Source organism: Triturus cristatus, chromosome 5_1 (assembly GCF_964204655.1).
Source record: "Triturus cristatus chromosome 5_1, aTriCri1.1, whole genome shotgun sequence".
NCBI classification, from domain to species: Eukaryota; Metazoa; Chordata; class Amphibia; order Caudata; family Salamandridae; genus Triturus; species Triturus cristatus.
The window spans coordinates 97,939,162-97,962,543 of record NC_140587.1 but is presented as its reverse complement, the minus strand read 5'-3'; the positions used below and the strand labels follow the sequence as shown (position 1 = coordinate 97,962,543).

The window sequence follows — 23,382 nt, the reverse complement described above, 5'->3', positions numbered from 1 at the left end:
CTGTGGTCAGCAGCAGCACTAACTTACTTGTAAACCCTGAAAAGCTAGCACAGGAGTACAGTCAGGGTGTCCCCCAAGGAGCCCCCTAGTACATGGGATTATACTTCCAACAGTGGAATCAGTGTTTGAGTATGAGTCCAACATGTTTGATACCAAACATGACCAGGTTCAGTACAGTTACTATATAGTTAGACATCTCATAATGACTGATGTCCACTATATGTATTAAAACTCTTAGAAAGCCTTTAGAATCGACTCCGGGGTTTGTAGCGGTGTCCTACTGATGCAGGGTCACTCTCACACCTGCTTTCAGGGGTGAGTCATAGGTTTAAAGTGTAGTGATCTCAGATATAAAAAAAAATGTATATCTGTTTTGAGAGGTGCAAGCACCAACTCACACAATGGCAGGCCTGTAGTCACAGTTTAAGTGGACTCCCATGGGTGGCACAATGCATACTGCAGCCCAGGAGACCCCTGGTACCTATGCCCTGTGTTCCTTAGAACCATATACTAGCAACTTATAAGGATACCCCAGTAGCCAATTGTGGAAGTACAAAAGGCCTTACCAGAACAAATTTAGGGGAGAAGGCACCGTTACTGGGTTCCTGATTAGCACGAACCCAGCAAACTAGGTGAAAAACACGCTGACACCAGGCAATAAGTGGCGGTAACTCTAGGCCTGGGCGGTAAATTCCTTTCCGCTCGTGGAATTTGGGTAATTTCGCGTTCCGCGGAGATTGCCCAAAATTCCGCGGCTTCACGGAATTTTTTGCTTGTTCGTGCTTTTAGAATGCGTGTTCGCAAGATATTTCCCCCCGAGCTTGCAAACAGCGTTCGTGAACAGGAAAAAAGCATCACAAACGGGCGGAATAAGCAATTCCGCGTGTTCGCGGAACTCTGCGTGCTCGCGGAGATTTTTTGCCGTTTTGCAGAGCTTTGCGTAGCGCGACTACGCAATTTCCGCCCACCCCTAGCGGTAACCATGAAAGCAGATCCTACTTTCCTACAGGGGTACAGTGAAGCCATCATGGATCTGAGGACTTCGTAATTATGAGTGTCCAGCCCATGTTCTCGGGATTGCTTCCCTGTTCACTTACAATGCCTAAGAATGGACTTAGACACAAGCAAATATGTCCACACATGCGGTATTGTGCACCATGCCTTCAGGCTGTAAGGCCTGCTGTAGGGGTGGCTTACCTAAATCTCATACAGTGTCTTTAAGCATGGCACTCTGGGCCCTGTGCCTTGTCTATTCTTCGGTTTTGTCTCCACCAAGACAAGCAGCTTGCAAGGCAATTTGCATGATCTTGATGTAGGGATCCCTATGGTGGCACACTTCACTTTGCAGCCCTAGTGACCTTCTTCAGTCTCAATGCCCCAGGTATCAGGGGTACCATTTACTGGGGACTTACATGGGGGCTGAGGTTGTGCCAGTTGTGGAAAAATTGTCATTTTGGGGGAAATAGCTCTGGCACTGGGGACCAAGTTAACAGGGACCCAGTGCACTTTCAATTGTAATCACATCATGCATCAGGCAAAACGTGGGGGTGACCATGTAAAAAAGAGGCACTTTCCTACTCCAGCCAAGGCTTCTTTGTGACTAGTCTGGACACCACTGCCGTAGGATAGATACCTGCACTACGAAGGACTAAAGCACTGAGATCCACGTGCAAAATGGCCCTGCTGTCTTGTTTGTCCCTTCTCTGCTGAATTGACAGAGAACCGTGAGAGCTTCGACCCACAGGGATCAGCCAGCCACTACCGTCTCCACCCGAGCTCCACAGTCCAGGGCAGTGACTCCTGACTGCGTCTCCTTAACCTAGGCGTCCTTACAGCCTAAGCCCCCCCTTTGGGTTCACCTGGACTTGTCCCCAAGTCCATCTTTGCAGCCTTTGTTTTCAGATCCCCACTTCAATAGTGAAGCACTCCTAGGCTACCGGCCCGAGCAGAACCTCTGTAACCCGGCACCCCAGGGCAGGTAAACCAAAACTGCTGGTGGTTCTTTGCACCTTGGCCTCCTTGCACCTTAAGTCCAACAGGGCAACTCCGAATTTCGAGTGCAAGTATATGTATGCAATGTATGTTTTTCCTCCCATATGAATACATTACCGCGTTCGAAGCTCGTACCTCAAAAAACATTATTCGAGTATTTTTGCTATTTATTTGTAAAATCAATATCTCCAAAAGTTATTCTAAAGATCTTGGTGTCTAAAATCTTTTATTTTTATTTATTTATTTTTATTTTTATAAATTGGTCTTGTATTTCCTATTGGGTGTGTGCATTATCTATTGACTGTGTGTGTACAACAAATGCTTTACACCCCCTCTGATAAGCCTAAACTGCTCGACAATATTACCACAAATTGAGCACAAATGGAGCACCAGGGATTATTGAAGTAAGCTCAGTAAACCACATTTTGGTGGCTCAAGGCTGGGATACAAGACTTGCATTTGCCACTTGGTCAATACGTGATTCCACTACGAAATCCACAATTGACATGTGCTTGGAAATATTTTTTTTAATTTCGCATTTAAAAAAATAAAAAAATGAAATTTTCTAATTTATTGCTATCTCACAGAGACCTCTACAGGCAGATTCCTTATCTTTGAATTTCCCAGGCATCATACTGGATCTGGGAGATTTTTCTCTGCACACCGGAAGTTGGCATCAGTCGGCTCCGCGTGACGTTGTCTGCATTGTCTGCGCCGTTGTGATGTCTGTCACCTATATATGCACCAGCATGGCGATCTGACATCCGTGCTTTCTGCGCACATGTCGCTTTTTGACAGGATTTTATCAACGTTTTGTCAACCATTTTTGTGGTATATATGTTTATTCTCCTGTCCAAGAAGACATCTGGATTCAAACTGCGCAATACCTTGTTTGACTCTTGTGCTTGGAGCGCCATGATGACTTGAAGTCGTGCTCCGACTGCTGGGTCAAGGCTCAGAAAGCTTTGAGGGAGCAGTCCCTTCATCTGCTTGCAGGCTGGCACTCTGCACCATGTCGTTCTCCTTGGAGGTCTCGTTCACGGTCTTAGTGAAGAGGAAGGTCTGGGCACCTCTCCAGGAGTCCCAAATCTTCATGGGTCAGCTTCGTGTTTTCCAGCCTTCCCGGACGTTGGAGATCCCACGCCCAGCTCAAAGAATTTTATGACTCCATGTGCCTCATATTTAGGCGGCCTGACCCTATTGGCGTGCCTTCGGCCCCTTCAATCAATCAACAGTACATTTGTAGAGCGCACAACTCACCTGTGAGGGTCTCAAGGCGCTGGGGGGGGGGAGGCGGGTGTACTGCTACTGCTCGAACAGCCAGGGCTTGAGGACTCTCCTGAAGGCCAGCAGGTCATGGGTCTGTGGTATGCGGATGGGGAGGGTGTTCCAGGTTTTTGTGGTGAAGTGAGAGAACGATCTGCCGCCGGCGGTTGTTAGACGGATGCGGGGGACGGTTGCGAGGGCGAGGTCAGCGGAGCGAAGCTGGCGGTTCGGGGTGTAGAAGGTGAGTCGTTCATTGAGGTATGCTGGTCCGGTGTTGTGGAGAGCTTTGTGAGTGTGGGTGAGGAGCTTGAAGGTGATCCTCTTGTTGACGGGGAGCCAGTGTAGGTCTTTCAGGTGGGCTGTGATGTGGCTGTTGCGGGGGATGTCGAGGATGAGTCGTGCAGAGGCGTTCTGTATGCGTTGTAGTCGTTTCTGGAGTTTGGCTGAAGTTCCTGCATAGAGAGCGTTGCCGTAGTCCAGTCTGCTGCTGACGAGGGCCTGGGTGACTTTCCTGGTGCCAGTGGGGATCCATCTGTAGATCTTGCAGAGCATGCGGAGGGTGTTGCAGCAGAAGGAGACTACGGTGTTCACTTGCTGGATCATTGACAATGCGGAGTCCAGGATGACTCCCAGGTTGCGTGCGTGGTTAGTGGGCGTCGGTGCAGCTCCCAGTGCGGCTGGCCACCATGAGTCGTCCCAGGCAGACGGGGTGGATCCGATGATGAGGACCTCCATCTTGTCAGAGTTCAGTTTCAGGCGGCTGATCTCATCCATTCGGCGATGGCCTTCATTCCTTCGTGGAGGTTGTATTTGGCGGTGGTGGGGGCCTTGGTGAGGGAGAGGATCAGCTGGCTGTTGTCGGCGTATGAGACGATGTTGAGGTCACGCGATCTGGCGATGTCGGCGAGCGGTGCCATGGAGATGTTGTAGAGTGTCGGAATGAGACTCAGAGGAGGCTCCATCGGCTTTTGCGCCGACGGCTCCAGAATTGGCGCCGATTACCTCCCCCCCACCCACAAGGATCCAGCGATGGATCCTGACTGACGCCGGACATACCATTGCGACCTTCCCCAGCGCCTTCCCAGACACCAAGACTCCAGATGCCACCAGAGGCTCAAACCCCATTCTCATCCCAATGACCTGGATCATTGTCTACCAACGCAGATATCGGTGCTTGCAGGCACGTTAGGTCCTAGGTCGGTTCCTCAGCCTTATCCTGCAGGGCTATAAATGGAGAAAGATTGGGAGGGGGCTGTAATCTTCCAACTCCAGACTATGGTGAACCTCCTGTATTCACCATCAATGTGCTGAAGTCACATCTTAATCCCTCTCAGACACTGCCTTTAATTGGAGTTTTTCTGGACACACTGCAGTTTTGGACCTATCCTCCTGAGCGGCGAGTCCAGATATTCTGGCTATGATACAGATATTGCAGCCTCTATCCTGGATTTCGGTGAGAATGACTGAGGTTGCTGGGCCTCATGGCCCCCTTCATCCTGCTAGTGACATATTTTAGATGGCATTTGCAGGACCTGCAGTGGGACTTGAAGATTTAGTGGGCTCAGCATCAGGGGGAGTCTCTCCGACATGGTCCAGATATCGGAGGGAACTGCAAAGTACCTGCAGTGGTGGCTGACCGACCTCGATTGGCTCAGAGGCAGGCCCCTCTCCCTTCCTCAAGCGTACCATACATTACTGTGGTATGGTTGGGGATGGTCACTCCTTGGATTGGGTGACCATCTGGGAGAGGTGGGGATCAGAGGACTCTAGTATCTGTCAGAATCCAGACTCCACATCAACTTGCTGGAGCTCGGAGTGATTTGTCTGGCATTGAAAGACCTTCTTCCTTAAATCAAGGGAAAACTGGTTCCAGTGTTCACAGACAACATCACCGCCATGTGATGCTGCAGCAAACACGGCGGAGTGGGGCTGGGGACCTTTTGTCAAGCAACCTGCATGTCTGGATTTGACAGGAACAGCAGGGCATATCCCTGGTGGTTCGACACCTAGCAGGTTCTCTGAACGCCAGGGTGGACAAACTCAGCCGTTGATGCCTAGTGGGTCACAAATGGCGTCTCCATCCAGAGGTGGTGCAAGGTCTCTTTAATATTGGAAAGAGCCTTGGTTAGATCTGTTCGCCTCTGCCGAGAACGTGCAATATCAGCACTTTTGCACCCTTTAGTTTCAAAGGCGGCTCTCACTTGGAGACTTGTTTTGTCTCAAGTGGAGCTCAAGGCTCCTATACACCTTGCCCAGGAGCGATCGGGCCCAAGTAATTCTTGTGGCTCGTGAGCACGGGCAGTCTGGCATCTCGAGCTTCTCCAATTGATCTTCGAATCTCCGATCAGGTTGCCCCTTCAGGAGGATCTTCTGTCGCAGCAGATGGGGAGGGTCCTCCACCCGAACCTGTCAACTCTACGCCTTCTTGCATGGAGATTGAGTGGCAGCAGTTGATAGCATTTGACCTTCTTCCCAAAGTTTGCAATGTTATTTTGGTAGCCATGCAGTCCTCCACGAAGACAGCGTAAGCCTGCCAGTGGAACAGATTTGTTAAATGTAGTACCGAAAGGTCAAGTCTAGCTGCTATGTAGGCCTCTCTCCTCACATTCACAAAACACTACTGCTTGGGCTATCAGGCCCATCGAGGCGGACATGTTGCCCGCACGGTCCTCCGGGGTATTTTCTGGTTTGAGCCTTTTGCAGACCCACTTCCCGGGAGATATTGCTGGGTATCTATTTTAAGGTAGGTTATCTGTGGTTAGTAGTCTCCATCAGAAGAAAAAGTTACTTCCCTTTGGTAATGCTTTTTCAGGTAGAGACTCTAACTGCAGATTGCTCACTGGCCCAGCCATCCTCCCTATTATACGAAAAGGGCTCTTCACCCTAACATCCTGTTAGACGGAGTACGTGACCAGTAAGCAGAATCTAACCTTGCTACCCGTTCCTGGCGCGGAAATAGTCATGGAAGAAACTAATGTCAGCGCTCCAGAGTGGTGCCTATGTGGGGGCGTGCACGTCCCTTCCAACGTGGAGCTGATCAATGCCCCCTACCGGCATACAGAGGTACTGCTCAAAATGTTCTTGGCCCACTCTGACGCCTAGGAGATATTCTATGGTGAGGAACCTACTGTTCCTCTTGACTAAAAAAAAGCATTACCAAAGATGAGTAACTTGTTCATCAAGTTCGCAGATGCTCACTTCTGCAGGACTTTCTTGTTTGAGTCCATACACAGATCCACCTCAAAATATGTACTGTTTTGGTATCTGTTCAGAAGATGAGGAATCTGCGGCTAGAAGTTGCTATGATAAGAACAAGTTAGTCCTCACTGACCCTCCCATCCGCCCCATTCTGTGGCTCGATTTAATTCATTTATGGTCACACCAATTTGCATTTGGAGTTGTGTGTTCCCTAGGGAGCCCATTATCATTTTTCCCTATGTTTGCCTAACTGTGCATGTTGTAGGCCGCTTTTGCTTTGCACACATTACAAAAGATCATGCTTTTTTTGTGACACATTGTTATTTACAAATAGGCTGCACTGCACATATTTTCTGCTGGGATTTAGTCAGAACATCTCTGCTCCCTGTTATTCTCTGTGGTCACACAGCAACACCCAGACATAATAGAGAAATCCAGCTGCTGCTTTCGAACATAAAATTCTTATCATATAAGCCGGGACGTGACCTTTTGAAAATAGAGAGTAGTCGTTCTTGAAGAGCAATGGTCCAGAGACAAGAGAGCTGTACCAGCTCAGATGTAGAGCAGCCATCTATGTATGCCAGGTATGGCGTTCGCCACTATTCCCAGAGAGCTATAATATATCACTGCTTCCATAGTGAGGGTGGACTTAGGTTGTCTGTCAGACAGTATGACAGGGCGTTTTTTTAGTGTGTATGGTCTCTTAATTATGCTAATTACATTGTTGACCTGCATATGTTTTCTAATTGCAGCACAGTTGCTACATAATAGAGCAAAATAATTTGAATAAATATTGTAAGCTTTCTTTGTGTCTCTTTTTTATTTATTGTGGTCATGTATGAGTGATAAAACAAAGATGGCCTGGTACCGCAATCCCTGAGAGGGTCTAGAATGTCATGTTCCGGGGTGCCACTTCACTTGTCTCTCTGGAAAGGTTAGGGAGGGAAATGAAGCACTATTAGCTATTTGAATTTGGACCCATAGGTGCTGATGTGGTATGGTGACTCAAGCCCTGCATACTGATGTTCTGCGGTCCCAAGCATAGTTCTGTATCTGACTAGAATCCCTGCAACAGAGTACTGTATCTGGCGGCATGGATACTCTCGAAAGATACTCACATCCGCGCATGGGAGAGACTCCCATATGTGTTCCGCACGTCCTTTCTAGAGCAGAACAGCATCAGTGCGAGCCACTTGGCACCACCTGCTGGCGTGCAGATGTACTGCTGAAAAGTATCTAGATCCATTATAACACCTGGGGACTATTCAGAAGGCGAGAAATCTGCAGCTGAATGGAGTCATTACCAGAAAGTGTGTTACCAATGTAAGTAACTTGTTCATCGGAACTAAACACCTGGAATAACATTACCACAAGTGTGTAACATGCCCATGGCACAGTTTTCGTAGTCTTTTTCTCGTAGAGCCAAGCCCAGAAGTATAGGGTCAAATGCTAGCATTAAATGATGAAATATCTTGAAGGGGAGGCATATTATACACAATTTTTATGTGTGCCATATACAGTGACTGAAGTTCGTTCTATGTTGTTTTGCTGTAGCAACTAATGGAATGCCAGATATTTAGCTAATGTTGTCAGTTTAAAACCTGGGTTAGCGGAAGGCTCTCTATCATACCTTTTTGAAGAGTTAGATGATTTTGAATACAAGTTCTAGATATTAAAGCGTTTGTCCCTAAGATGTGTTGTATTACTTTAAAATGGCCTGACGAATACTATTACTATATCAACATAAAACCCTGATTTTCAGGTACTGTTCATGGTATACATGAAAAATATTACGCTTGCACAGCAAAATTCAGTTTTCCACTTCTTTTTGATTCGTTATTCACTATATGGGATATTTTGTTTTTCAGCTTCTTAACAGTAATGTGGTAAATGATCTGCATCTCTTTGAATCGATAATGGACAACCTGACTGGAAGGCAGAAAGACAGCTGTGTGACTGTGCGAATGCTGGCAGTACGAGGGCTTGGAAATATTGCTTCTGGATCACCAAGTCAGGTAAGGGAGCTAATGTTGTGGAAGGCTCTCATACTAATGCATGCTGGAAACAGTCACAGAATCTCCATCAATACTAAAGGAACCTCATAGCTTGAACTGTAATGTCTCGATCACAGAAACTGTTCACATGCAACATCAATTTGTTTTTGTCTGAAGTATTAGTATGGTGCAGGCCTCGTCCCTGGAGACATTAGAGCTGTTCACGTCGCAAAGCTGGAGATAGTAGCCTCATGGTGCCTAATACCGGAGGACCTTGAAAGCCATTTCTGACAGAACATTTTACCTACACATTCCTCAACTGTTGAATATCCTCACCCACCAGTCTGTATCTGGAAACTCTTCTCTAGATCTCTTATGCCTTTAGGGGGCACTGACTCCATATCTGTGCGGGAAGTGACACCACAGTGACGTCATTAGAGCCATAAAGCTACCACCGCAGTGCACAAATGACAGTTCTGTTTTTTGTGCTCCATTTGACACCGTTCCAGACTGCTCCTCTACATTGTTTCTGTCCCTTTAGTAATGTCATGAGATTGTAAAAAAAAAATTTAAAAAAATATTGCTGGTATTGGGTTATGGGGGAAATGTCACCTCCCAAGAAGACAAGGTCTAAGCTGCGTCACAACTGCAATTGGCACATATCCATCTCAGACCCCCATTATTTCTGCCTGCGCTGCTTAGAGTCAAGGTCATGTGAGCAGTGTAGCGTCTTGCACCCCTCGACCATTAAAAAGTTTAAGTCCAAACATTTTATGCCCAGTGTCCACCCCAGCCGTTGGGCTCGCCGTCATATCGAGGTCTCCCTTCTCATTCCTTGCTCTAAGTCCTCCTTGTGGAGGGTGTTACAGGGGAGTCTGGGCCATTTCAGGCCATTTCTGAGATTCTTCCACCTCAAGTGGAAGAGAATTAGATATCTGCACTTAGTGAGGCTAGTGGGCTGGAGTCTTTCCCAGCCTCAGGCTACTTTTCCCTCCTAGTCTCGGTACTGGGGTAAGTTCCTCATCTGCTGATATGTTGAGGGGAGTGACTGCAGTTTTGGAGTTGGCACTTCCTACCGTGGAAAAGTCCACCAACCATCTGATTGATGTCCTTTATCAAGGTCAGATGGGGGAAGAACCTATCCTTTTATACAGTGAGGCCCTGTTAGACATATTGTTGGGAACATGGGTCAAACTTGATACAGAGGATCTCAGTGAACCGTGCTATATCTCGTAGGCCCCTGCCTGCTCCTGGAGACATAGTTTGACTCCTCAGGCATCCTGGTTGTATGACGTTACAACGCATTCCGTTGCAACGCATGCCTTTACCAAGCATGCGTTACAACGCGAATGCCATTACCTCGCATGACCTTTACCACAAAAATGCCTTTACCACGCATATCTTTACAACGATTTTCGTTGTAAACCCATGCATGATAATGCCATATTCTTGGTAAAGGTTAGCTCCGATCCCAACACAACCCCCTCATCCCTTAAATTATTTTTTTCTTAAACTAAAATCCCCCTTACATCTCCACATCCTCTCCTCTCCCAGCTCTTCCGATCTGCGTTGCACGTCGCAAAGAGGAAGAGGAAGCAGAAGTGTCTTTCTGTTTCCTCTAATGACACCGATTGCCTCCACATCGCAACGGAAACAGGTGCATTTTTTTGGGGGGGGAGACCCCACCAAGCCCCCTTTTTTAAACGCACGCTTTTTTGGTGGGGTGGGGGGAGGCCCCCCAAGCCCCCTTTTTTAATTTTTCCTTTAACACACATTACTTTACTATGTATTTCGTAGTAAGGTATGCATGGTAAAGGCTATGCGTGGTAACCACGCATGCGTTGTAATGCATGCGTGGTTATGGTTATGCGTGGAAGCTGCTGCGTTGTAGTGGCTGTTTCCCAGGCATCCTACCATTTATAGTCTGGTAGTTCAGGCTGCTACATCTTCACAGGATATGGATTCTTCGCCTAAGACTCCATTGAATAGAGAGTCTAGGAGTAAAAATGCATGTGGCAAGCACATCTTTTCTTCGACTGGTTCTGCTTTAAGTCCACAAACATGTCTTTTCGTCTTGGGCGTAAATCCCTCGCTTTGTGGGATTCTTTGGAGACAATGTTGCTATCTTTTCCGGATAACCTCTGTTCTGATACTTCACAGCTGATTAGAGATGGCCATATGGCAACTAAGCTAATAATTAGATGTGGCATGGATACTACTGATTTAGTAGGTTGAGCCCTGTCATCTTTGCTGGCACTATGGTATTGTGCATGGTTAAGAACTTCAGGTTTTTAAAGGCTGTCCATGCTACTTTGGTTGATATGCACTTTAATGGTGCCCTTCTTTTTGGGGCTCAGGCTGACTGCATTAATGTGCTTCCGTGACAAGCGAAGTGTTACAGAGACTTAATTTCTCTTTCTCTGTTGATTTGTTCTTTAGTTGTCCCTGTACCTGGGTTGTATAGGTGATTGAGGATTTTTATTTTTTTGTAAGGGGCTAGCCTTGTTAGGGCATTGGTATGCACGTCTTTTGATTACACCAGATTGGTGTTCCTGCGTGTAGCAGATGTTGTTTCAATACTGTCTTTAACAGCTTATGTCGTAAAGGATGCCTGAGGTATGTTTTTCCTTTTTTAGGTTTCGCCTGCACAGCGCTTGTGAAATATATTGTATTTAATATATCTTAAAAGGACTGACATCCCCCTTCACTACTTCTTCACTTCTTATTGGTATTATGTTTGTCACTTTAGTTTTCCTGGTTTCTATTGGTTGTAGGCATTCTATTTCCTGTTTTTCCCAGTCCGTCTCTGGCTTATCAGTTTCCCATCGGCAAGTACTGTGTTAATCCGCTTTGCTTGCGAAGCCACATTGCTTCTTGAAATGAAGCAGCAAAATGCCAAAGAATCACTATCAAAGTAACATAATCTGTTACAATTTATTGCGCTATGAGAATAGCATTTGTTGCAACAAAATTCTGTGATGGCCGCAAAATTTTACAAAGATCCATGAGCCCACTATTCCTGCCCCATTTGACAACTTGAATAATCGATCCCCGGATACCATGATCTGTTCCTAGTTGATGTGTGCTGCCAGCACTAGGAACTACTTTGTGTGTGCCGCTCTGCTTTCTTCCTTTCGGCCGTGATTGAGTCGCGATGGTGGCTGTGGGCAGTATCTGGGTGCTCTCATTTTTAGGTCTTGCCTAGGCAGCGCGCATGCGCTGACTCTCCGAGAAATAAAGTAATCTATATCATGGATGAAACTCCGCCTATTGCAGGGTACTTTCTCCTGCCGCTTGGCATTAGTTAACTCAGGCATTTCTCTTGTCACCGTGCTTATTACTGGCTGTGCTTCCGATACGTCACTTCCATTTATTCTGGAAGCAGCACCGCCCAACTTCAGTGTCCTTACCCTTACACAGCGTAATATATATATTTTTTTTTAAACAGTGCGCATTTACATGCACGCGCAACCTTCCTCCTTTCCAGCAGCGCTTGAAGCGGCCGTGGCAATTTCATGGCAGGAATTAAAGAAAATAGTGTGCATTAACATGAGCGCGCAACCTTCCCCTTTCCAGCAGCGCTCGAAGTGGCCGTGGCGATTTCATGGCAGGAATGAAAGATCCACAATAGTCAGCCCGGGGTCTGGTGGGCTCCCCCTGTATTGGCCCTTTTCCTCCTTGTCTGCTCTGGGATTCAATGAGTTTCCATAACAATTACTGCTGCCAAACTTTCCTCATCACACACCTACTCCCGTAGCAGCTTCTGAGTTTGTCACACACCGGGCCTTCGAGAGGCCCACACTCTTTGGAGCCATCCATCCTGCTGTTCGTCTCCAATATTTACTTGCCCTACCACCACCCACAGGGCATATGCCGCTGCTCAAAATACAAAGTAGCTGTCTTACCGGTCTTGGAGCTCAGCCCAGCCCACTTGACTCGCAGAGCATCCTCACTGCCCACCACAAGCACCAGCAAGCGCACACAGCAATCGTACTCCAGTGGAGGGGGGGGCGTTGACTACAGATGAAGCCAAAACCGCCAGTTTTGACGAGATGGAGGGCAGCGCACAGCCATTTTCACACACCACCATCTTGCTTCTGTGATTCTAAAAGGTTCCAATTATTATGCAAATGTAGGGTGTTTCTACCCAAGCTCTTCAATAGAGAATTTTTTGCTAAGACCCAGTCCCATCCCAACACCAGTGGTATAACCCAGCCTGAATAGAGAGACCTGGTTAAGAGGCAAATCCAGTCTAATTTTGGACCATTTTGAGTTGAAACCACTGTGCCTTCCGCAAACTTTTTTTATTATGTAGTTTAAAAAAAAAAAACTCTGCTGCACATTTGTCACACTGATGGTTAGACGTTTGTGTTGCGTGATTATTCTTTGACATGCATTTCTTCTTTCTTTGAGGAAGATTTTTTACAATTTTTCAACCTCTTTTACTTCAAAAAGTGTTCCTGTCATAATCCAATGTCTATATACATGGATTTAATATGATCCCATGTATTGACTACACTTCTCATCAACACCCTCTCAAGTCTTGCTTCCAGCCAATCAGAGAAGCTTGCCTTTGAGTATGCCTTCCAATCAGAAGAGCACATTGCTGGAAATGTACCTTGAGGTGACGGCAGCCCTCGGTATGTAATTACCAGCCAGCTGGCTAACATACGAGACAATCGCTAGGAGTTTAACTTCTCAAACTAAGGTACATGCTTGTAGCTTTATTTCAACCTACTGCTGATGGTCGCCCAACTATTAGCGCATCACCAGCTAGTCCACAGCAAGGTTCAAACAAGCATTTGCAATGCAATAAGTCTCGCAATTACGCGAGTTTGAGCTATTGACATTGTAAATGACAATGCCTTTTATTTATGTTTTGGTTTTTAAAACATAAAAAAAAGCCATTGTCATTTACAATGCCAATAGCTTAAACTCACGTAAATGCGAGACCTATTGCATCATAAATGCTTGTTTGATAATACCTAGTTTTCATTGCTTTTCCAGGCTGTAGTCCACTTTGAGAGTTTGTGGCATCGGCTTTGGGCCTCCATTTTGCAGAGAAGGAGGGAACGTTGCGCTGCTGCCAGGTGGCCTATAGCAGGACCGTTTAGCGGGAGCCCTTTAGTACCATGCGCTTTAAGTAGCCTCGGAGATTGACGAGCATAGACCCTGTGTGGCGTGTGCACTATGGTGTTGCAAGGTATTTACTTTTAATACTCTATATGCGTGTGACTATCTCCCTGCGTGTCGGAGGCGTGTGTCTATGCAAAGACAGTGATCCTGCTTGCTAGTTTTGTCTAGTATGAAATGGCTATGCCACTACTTGTTGATTTTAGTCTGTCACGTAACTTACAAATGAGGTGTGCGATACTTTTCACAAAATAGCGATGTGATTTCGGGGTAGATAAGTCTATGTATGTCTTAATGGAGGATTAAATAACACTGCTTCGCATTTATGGAGTTTTATCTGGCCCTAATGACAAGTTATTTTGTATACACTCCATAATTTGTGACTAAAATACACAGCTGCTGCGGGGAGGACATTGGACTTGCTTAATTCTTTTGATTGACTGCATGAGCGTCACAGAATATTCCCAATACCTAGTCACCATTATGCAACTTTTTGCCAACGAATGCAGCGTTCAGCCCGTCCTAATTTCCTAGTTCAAGTTTGGTAGTATGTGCTCTGTAAAATACTGGCATTGTGCAGATGACAGTAAGACTACAATAATGAAAGTAGCACTTAAAGTAGAGGTACAACAAAATGCCTCGAAAGCTCAATTTTTAGATGCAGACAGTTCCTGGAAAAACATAGATCACATGTTTAAAGAACAGCATTCATTTTCATTGCTACTCACAATACTACTTCTGCTGTATTGGGTATATATACCTTGGAATCCGGTTTGAGGTCCTGGGAGGAGCTTTTGGGGCACTCAAATTTTAGTTACAGTTAATTGCCTACTGGATTAAAATATTTGACATTTACTTGACTATGTACCAAACAACTTGGAAACATTTCAAGAAAATACTTTTTTAGACTTCGCTCAAAATATTTGATGTGTGTCCCGAAAGTGAACAACCTTTTGTGAGTCTGAAATGCAAGGTTCCTCTTGCTTGTAATGTAAGCTTACCCCAACTCGTTGATCAAATACCTGTAAATAAAAAAGCATATCTTGAACATGTTAACTAAGAAAAAACAGCATTTCTAATTTTCGTTCATTGCTTCACTCTTAAAGTTGAATGTAAAGCTGAGTAAGCCCTGAACGACCCATCATCCATCCATAATGTATTCCACTAAAACCAATTATACTTCACAAAGTAACTTAGTTTCTTGCTTGCCGTAAATATAAATTGGTGTGGGTTGTTGGAAGGATAGAATTGTAAGGCTATAACAAACATGCTTATTCCCACGGGTTCTGGTAGAGCTATGTTGCCTCGAGTCACTTTTTAGGTACTCGCCTGAGCCAGCGTATGCACTGCTCGGCGAGACGTTTAGTAAACAGGGCTTTTAAAAGTGCAACCGCACTTTTGGCTGGCGTTCTGCGTGCGTTCACGTGCACAGGCACGAGCAGAGGCGCCATATGGCTTTCCTCTCGCTCGGCCAAGTACGCGCGCCTCGCTTCAGTGCCCCTCCCCCACCACAAAGTGCGTCTCGCTGTTTGTGTTTTTTTTTTTTTTTTAACTTTGAGTGCGAGGCGCGCTTGTGGCCAATACTTGTTTAAAACTCTGCTCAAGATTAACAAGTAAATGCCCTGTTCTATCTCCAGCCCACAACCCCCACGTCTCTGTTCTCAATATTGACGCGTCCAAAGTGCGCAGATATAAATTATTTTGAAAATTCGACTTATACTTTCCGCATTGTACTGTGGCTGAATTAATAAAACGCGTCATGTCCCTGGCAAGCTTAGGTGTACGGTATTATTAAAACTGTTGGTTTATTGTATGGCTTAGAAGGGACGTGTTTCAGTGTTGACTCGAGTCTTTTAGGTGATAAGACACAAAGCCGTACCATAACAGAATCAGGAAGTTATTGAGAGGAACTACTTTTCACATTCCATCACGACATTCCTGATACAGCTGCTCTCCTCAACGACGCTCACCGTGACGTAGCCCGGGCCTCTATCCTTACCGGGCTGCAGCTGTGACCTGCATCTTTAAGGGGCTGCGAGCACATGCCGAGGGCGGTTATTTAATAATGTGGCTAGAATGTGTTTATGCTCCGAGGGAGGGGAACGCTGAAGCAGTTGTTTTATTTTAAACTATTCTGCCAGGAACGCTGACACGGAATAATAGATTTTAATGGCAAACCAGGACCATCTGAGCCAGTGCCCACGATCCCTACTGCCTCCTCTAGGCACAGACACAGTTAGCATTCCCATCATTGCCCCAAGGTTTAGCTGCTACACAGACGCAGGGGTTGAATTCCTGTCTTGTGTGTGTCCTGTGCTGTATAGTCTTGCTCGAGGCATCACTTTTTCAGCAGAGAATTAATGTGGCCATAGGTACAGAGGGACCGCTTTCTGAAGAGCTTACCGTGAACAGGCCTCACAGGCACAGAGGGTGGGAGAGGGTGACAAAGACCTGGCAAGAATACAACTCAAACAAGCTAAGGACGTGGGCAGTGTGAACAGCTTACAAACACACCGTTTATACAAACAGGTGAGAGGGCGAGCCCTGCAGACCTTAGAGGCACACAACTTAGACAAAAGGAGGTGAGGGGGAGACCCCTGCAGACCTTGCAGGCACGCAGCTCAGCTGCTTTAAAAGGGCGTATACTGTCAGTCACCAAGTACCTGCATTTATTTATTTTGAAAAGAGGAAATAACTGAACTTCTGAACAAGGGTGGAGTACAATTTTAATGGGACAGTACTGGCACATCCGAGGAGCAAATAGGTGCTCTATAATAGTGATCACCTACCCATCTGCATATCCATTTCAAGCACTGCAGTCTAAATAAGTACGGTAGTGAGAGGGGGCCGCTTGTAGATGTGACAGAAGGAAATATTACACAGATACTGAGTGGGCGGGCGAGGTAAAGGCCCTTCTAGAGTTTAGAGGTCCCAGCTGATGTAGGGTCTAAATAATCACTCAGAGGGCATTATTCTCTATTGCAGTGGTTCCCAAACATTTTAGAACCATGACCTACTTTTTAGAACAAACATTCACAACCCACCTATGTTTATTTACATGATGGGCGATTTTTTAATGTAACTAAAGTATTGGGTGGTAGCGCATTGTCATTTACAGACAACACATTTTTCATTGAAATGGCCGCTAACTTTGTATAGACATTTTGTTATGTGTTGCAAAATAAGACATCCTATAGCCTTACCATTCACACTCGCTGTACTCCAGCAAGATTGTCACATAATTCACTCTATAAAAACTCCTCTCACTTTAGTCAGAGAAAGAAAAGTAAATACCAATCCCATGTTAGCAGACAAGTAGCCTAACATTTGGCCTTTGTCTTTGAAGCAAAGGCAAACGTGACAAGATAACCACAGAATTTAAAGGCATGTTTAATTATTGCTTGGACTTTTCTGACCCACAAAAAATTGTCTTGACCCACATTTTTGGGAAACGCTGCTCTAGCACACTGCCAGCTGGGTATGCTAACGTGGTATTATATTACCACAACATTATACCTTTGACATAATATCAATGGTGAAACAAACCAGTGATCTTATAAGTATTCAGTTATGCAGCACAATATCCTTGGTGCAACATCATCAACTGTTGCATGGCTAAACACTTATACGGTCCCAAAAGCGAGACCTATCGGCTATGCCAATGCTTGTTTATTAGAGTGCCTTGTGTTTAATAAGTTTGTTAATTTTCTTCGAAATGCAATATGCCTAGTCGATTTCAAATCCTGACTAAATTGGTGAATTCTCACAGAGGATACACACATGAGGTAAACTTTGAAAGTTTAAAAAAGGATGACCTGGTATATAGTCTTAATGTATTTTAGTCGTAAGTAGGGTCGATAATCGCAGCAAAATGTTAATGAAAAAAGGAAGTGACAAAGTTGTTGCAGTTACTGTTGGACTTGGCCCTTTTTGCAGGGTCATCCCTAAACTTTTTGCCTTCCTCCTGCATTTTTCTGACCTGTTGTTGGCTGTTTTATGACTCTTTTATGACTCTGGGCACTTTACCACTGCTGATCAGTGCTAAAGTGCATATGCTCTCCCCATTGTAAATTGCTATGTTGGTTGGATTCCATGATTGGCTTATTTGGTTTACTGTCAGACCCCAGTAAAGTGCACCAGGAGTGCCAGGGCGTTTAAATACAAATGCCGCTGGTGGGCTCGCAGCACTGGTTGTGCCACCCACAGAAGCGGCCTGGTAAAATGTGTCTAGGGTCTGCCATCGCAGAACCTGCGTGCAGTCTGGTACTGACATGCTGACTGGCAAGTGCACACACTTGCCAGTCCCTAAACCTTCCCTTAACTTCACGTTAGTCACCCCTATGGTAGGCCCAAGGGCAGGGTGCGTTGTAAGCATAAGGTAGGACAAGCCCTGATGTGTGTGGCATGTCCTAATAGTGAATTACAGCCATTTTCGTTTTTCACTATTGTAAGGCTACCCTGTTCTCGTAGGCCAGAATGGGCTGTTAAGATTGTTACATCCTATGATCCTAACATGCCCAGGGAACATGGTAGAAGATCGAGTTTAGTATGCCTGAACTCAGAATAATAAGGTACATCTTTTCGTAAGGTTTATTTTAATATTCTGTGTTTGCATATGCCACTTTTAGAAAGTTGGCCTTTGCTTGCCTAACCATTTCAGCCTGCCTCTGCGTGATGTGTATCTGCTGTCTGGCTTGTGTGAGTGACAGGGCTGGGGAAACCCAGATGGGCAGGGCTAGGTAGCCTGGTGGTGAATAGAAAGATTGACAGGTAGATGGGGGGAGGAGTACACCTGGACTCTGAATAGGACCGTGCTCTGCCACCACAATGCCGGCTCCGCCTCCTGTGGAGCGTCTAATGACTCTGCCCTGCACTCTGAAAGAAGAAGCCTGCATCGCGTCAACAAAGTGCTCCAGAACTGGACTGAACTAGGCAAGGGCCCCCCTGGCCTGGGAGAACAAAAGAAATGTAGTATAAATGAAGGAGCCCTGCTCTTAAGAAATCAGATCCGCTTTTGACCCAAGAAGAATCTCTGCCTGAGGAGGAGGCACCGGGAAAGCTGCAAGGAGTAAGACTGTCCCTATCCTGGGGGACTGGCCTGCAGTGGTGACCTTGCTGCCAAAGGAGAGAAGAGTAACCTTTTGCTAGAGACTTTGCTTTATTTTACTTTCAAGAAACTTGTGCTTTTCAAAACGATCTTCAAGGGCTTGGAAGCGAGCTTGCCCCCTGAACTGAGCCCCAGGACCATTGGGCTCAACCTGACCTTAACTCGCAGCCGCTGGACTGTGGTGTTCTGTCAAGAGAGACATGTTCCTTCCCTCGCCGGAAGTCGTGACTCTCGTGCCCCCCAGCCCCTCCTTGAGCCGTGACCTGACTGCTTAGCCGCTCCTGCCTTGGGAAGAGCCTCGCTCAATCTGAGACGCTTTCCCGACGCCGTGCTGGGCTGCCCCCGTCACCTCGCTCGCCAGAGGCTCGCTGCGCACCTTCACCTCTCCCGCCGGAATCGGCGTTGTGAGCATCTCCAAGCCTCGGACGGCCCGGACGTAGACTGCGTGCCCGGCTGTCCCGCTTTGTTCACTTGCCACCTGTAACACCCCGCTCTTGCCATGAGCCTGAAGGACCAGACCCCCCTCGTGAAGTGTGGAAGCCCCGGACGCCGCCTCGCCCTTCTAACGAAGAGCCGCTGAAATCTCACACCCGCCTTCACGAAAAGAAACAAGGTACTGTACTTACGAACTCGACCGCGAGCTCGCATCGGATCCAGGGTCCGCAATGTTCTGTTTTCCCTGTCATCTGCCGCGTGCTTCCCGGTTGCCGCCTCAGCGCGAAGTGCGCTGAGGCCCGCAGTCACCTTTGTGCCCGCATAAGAACTATCCGTATAAAGAGAACTTTTCCGTATTTATAGAAATTGTGGCCCCACCGCTTCACCGTTACTGGGCCTTGTACTAAGTCTGCTGAAAATATATAAAAGCCTTATTTTTGTATATAACCTGCCTGGTGTCCGTTTGTGGTGAATGCAAAGTATTTACTGTGTGTATAATTACGAGTGCTTAACCGTGTACGCCCTGAGGTTTAGTCTTGACTGCTCGCGCCACGCACCTAGAGGGTGAGCAGGGGTTATTCTAAGGAGCCATCCTTCGCCCTGATTAGAAGTTAAGGGTCCCTGCTTGTCGCTGGTACTTGCCTGCGCCAACCAGAGCCCCCTCATTTCTAACATTGGTGGCAGCGGTGAGGATTTTCGGATTTGCATTTGTAGTTTGCATATAGTGGATCATTGATCACCACATAGAGAGTGCAGACCAGTAACGCAGCCACAATACTATTGACTTTTTGCTTTGCTAAGAATCTCCATTTTTGAGAAACCATGCCTGGTTCACTCCCTGCAGGAAGCGAAGCCTCTATAGTCTCTGGAATGGATGATATGGAATGGGAAGAAGAGAGATTAGAGAGCTACACCAAGGCCCAGCTGAAGGGCTTCTGCAGGAAATTCAAAGTCCCCACTGTTGGATGCAAGCTCAAAGTAGATCTGTGCAAGGCGCTGAGGGCCTGGATGGAGTCAAGAAAAGACTCTGATGAGGTGGAGGAAATTGAGCGGGCAGAGAGCATCGCTCGCTTGGGCAGAAGCCTGTCGCCAGAGGAGTTGGCCGACAGGAAGGAAACCAGAGCTCATGAGATAGAGATGGCGAAACTAAATGGACAACTGGAGCTGGAAAGCAAAAAGCTGGCTCTGGAAGAAAAGAAAATGCAAATGGAGCATGACTTGATAATGAGGAAGCTTAACTTAGAGATCGAGAGGCTTGAGACCATGAGTGTCTCAGTCCAGCAACAAGAGATGTATGTAGCTCAGAGATTGAGCTTTGCTGAGTGGGAGGAGGAATCCAGCTCAGATGATGGCAGCAATATTGAATTTTCTAGTGCCGAGAGAGTAGTACACACACCCAGAGACATGGCACCTGACTTGAAGGAGGGGGTTAACATACACCAGGAGGTTCAAGGACATGAGGTAGCTCCAGTAGTGCGCAGTGTCCCTGAGAGGAATAGGGTAACTGGCGCAGGGGTTCATGGTCCTAGTGGTGGGAGGGACACTCTACTGACTCTAGATGAGAGGTGCAGGGAGAGGGGTTCCCCCAAAATTGAACTCCTGGTATGTGAGTGTGAAGACCGCCCAGAAGAGTGTGGGTTGTGTGACAGAGATAGTCAGATACTGTCTTGCCAGTCTCAGGAGAGTGGTGTGGAGTACGTGTGTGAGGCACTGGATGGTGAGGTGAAGGATAGTTTGGTTAACCCTGCTAGGGGGCTGTGTGATCCAATTATGGGAGAGCATATTTAAGTCCCTGTTTTCCAGAGCTATGCCAACACCTGTGGGAGAGTGAGTTCTCTGACCGCAGGGAGCTCACATCGGAGGCAGACCTTTTGGTAGAGTCCAAAGGGTCTGGAAATGCATTGGGGAGTGATCCCAAGATGAGTGGTTCAGGTATCTTCCAACCCAGTGTGGTGGAAGTGGATCAGAGTAGCTCAACTAGGTCCTGTAGTAGTGAGAGGGGTGTAGGGCCTCACGTCCTGTCTTTAAGGGGAAGGAGTGAGAACGGGTTGTGTCCCGGTAGTGCCCAACCTCAGTCTCAGAGCTTGCATGGTTCTTTAAGGGAACACCAGGTGGAGAGCCTTGTCTGACCTGAGGGGCTGCCCGTTGTGCGGGATCCCCTAGTGTCTGGTGAACGGGGAGTGTCTGTAAGCAGGCCTCCCTCAGTTCTGGTGTCTGGCAGTACCGCTCCAGTTGGGAGGGTGCAGAAGTCCAGATTGACGGGTGAGAGGGGAAAAGAGTCCCCAGTGGAAGAACCAGTGGGTCAGGGGCCAGCCAGAAGGGCTTCGTCACCAGTGAATGACCATGGTGACACCACTTCTGTCCTGGGGGATCTTCGTGCACTGTCAGATGGACAGGGGTCGGGAGATCTGCGCCAGGCAGACTGTCACACGACACATGAGTTACGTGTCACCCTCAGGGGGGGCATGCGTGCTCCCCGGGAAGTCCTGGTGCGCCAGGCGAACGTTCAACCGCATGGGTTGGTCCCAGGGTTGGGAAGCCAGGTTCAGGTGTTGTCTGACCTGGAGGGTGGGACAACTGTAATCAGTGTCCTGACCCATGTTGCTTCTAGGGGTACCACGCCAGTTGGGAGTGTGCAGTACTCTGGAAGGGGGTGCAGAGGGAGGGAGTCCTCGCCTCTGACCCCGGTGCAGCCTGAGGGCTTAGACCCTAGGTTGGAGGGCCAGGTTCAGGGTGTCCCCCCTGACCTGGACGCCCAGTTGCAGGATAGAACCCCTGAACTGGTGGGGGAATTGCGCAGGACACCGGCCACAGGTGCCCTGGCAATTCTGGAAGGGGGTACCACTCCAAGTGGGAGGGTGCAGAGCCCCAAGGAGGAGGACCGGGTGTGGGAGAGGCCACCACAGTCTTCGGTCCAGCTGCCGGGTACAGGCCTGGGGCCGGTGGGTCAGTGCCAGGATGTCATACCTGACCTGACAGGAGGGAGAATGGACAAAGGTTGCCAAGCACCTGTGGCTACTGCCCCCCACTCCCTGGCGCCACAGAGGTTTGAGAGCCCTGAGAGGCATAAGGCCTGGGTCTCATCCCGGACTACTGTCAGTAGCCACTGTGGCATTGTGCTCTGTCTGTCTGTTGGGACACACCTGTGAGCCAGTTAAGGTTAGGTGCTGCACAGGTGGTGTCCACAGGTGAGGAGAAGGGTTCCCCATGGATTGGCTTGGTGGGCCCTGAGAGTATGGACAGAGGGATTCCATTAGGTTCAGATTGGCGTAGAACTGGAGTCTGCCCCTTCAGTTGCGGGCCAGGTCCTTGTTCTATCGCCTCAAGCAGGGAAGACCATCATGGTGGTGATTGGTCTGCCCTGCGTTTTGGCTGGAAGGGGGTAGTGTTGGACTTTGCCCTTTTTGCAGGGTCATCACTAAACTTTTTGCCTTCCTCCTGCATTTTTTCTGACCTCTTGTTGGCTGTTTTATGACTCTGGGCACTTTACAACTGCTGATCAGTGCTAAAGTGCATATGCTCTCCCCATTGTAAATTGCTATGTTGGTTGGATTCCATGATTGGCTTATTTGGTTTACTGTCAGACCCCAGTAAAGTGCACCAGGCGTGTAAATACAAATGCCACTGGTGGGCTCGCAGCACTGGTTGTGCCACCCACAGAAGCGGCCTGGTAAAATGTGTCTAGGGTCTGCCATCGCGGAACCTGCGTGCAGTCTGGTACTGACATGCTGACTGGCAAGTGCACACACTTGCCAGTCCCTAAACCTTCCCTTAACTTCAAGTTAGTCACCCCTATGGTAGGCCCAAGGGCAGGGTGCGTTGTAACCATAAGGTAGGACAAGCCCTGATGTGTGTGGCATGTCCTAATAGTGAATTACAGCCATTTTCGTTTTTCACTATTGTAAGGCTACCCTGTTCTCATAGGCCAGAATGGGCTGTTAAGATTGTTACATCCTATGATTCTAACATGCCCAGGGAACATGGTAGAAGATCGAGTTTAGTATGCCTGAACTCAGAATAATAAGGTACATCTTTTCGTAAGGTTTATTTTAATATTCTGTGTTTGTAAATGCCACTTTTAGAAAGTTGGCCTTTGCTTGCCTAACCATTTCAGCCCGCCTCTGCGTGATGTGTATCTGCTGTCTGGCTTGTGTGAGTGACAGGGCTGGGGAAACCCAGATGGGCAGGGCTAGGTAGCCTGGTGGTGAATAGAAAGATTGACAGGTAGATGGGTGGGAGGAGTACACCTGGACTCTG

The 23,382-nt window shown here is 47.4% G+C and overlaps 1 protein-coding gene across 2 annotated transcripts in view; it reads left to right on the top strand.

Annotated features, from left to right (window-relative positions):
• Positions 1 to 23,382, top strand: part of MROH1 (maestro heat like repeat family member 1) — a 2,508,022-nt gene that overhangs the window by 2,078,849 nt on the left and 405,791 nt on the right. For both annotated transcript variants that reach the window (XM_085604508.1, XM_085604507.1), the window contains one exon: positions 8,325 to 8,471. In XM_085604508.1, coding sequence (XP_085460634.1) covers positions 8,325 to 8,471 — 147 coding nt within the window. The remainder of the gene's footprint in view (positions 1 to 8,324; positions 8,472 to 23,382) is intronic.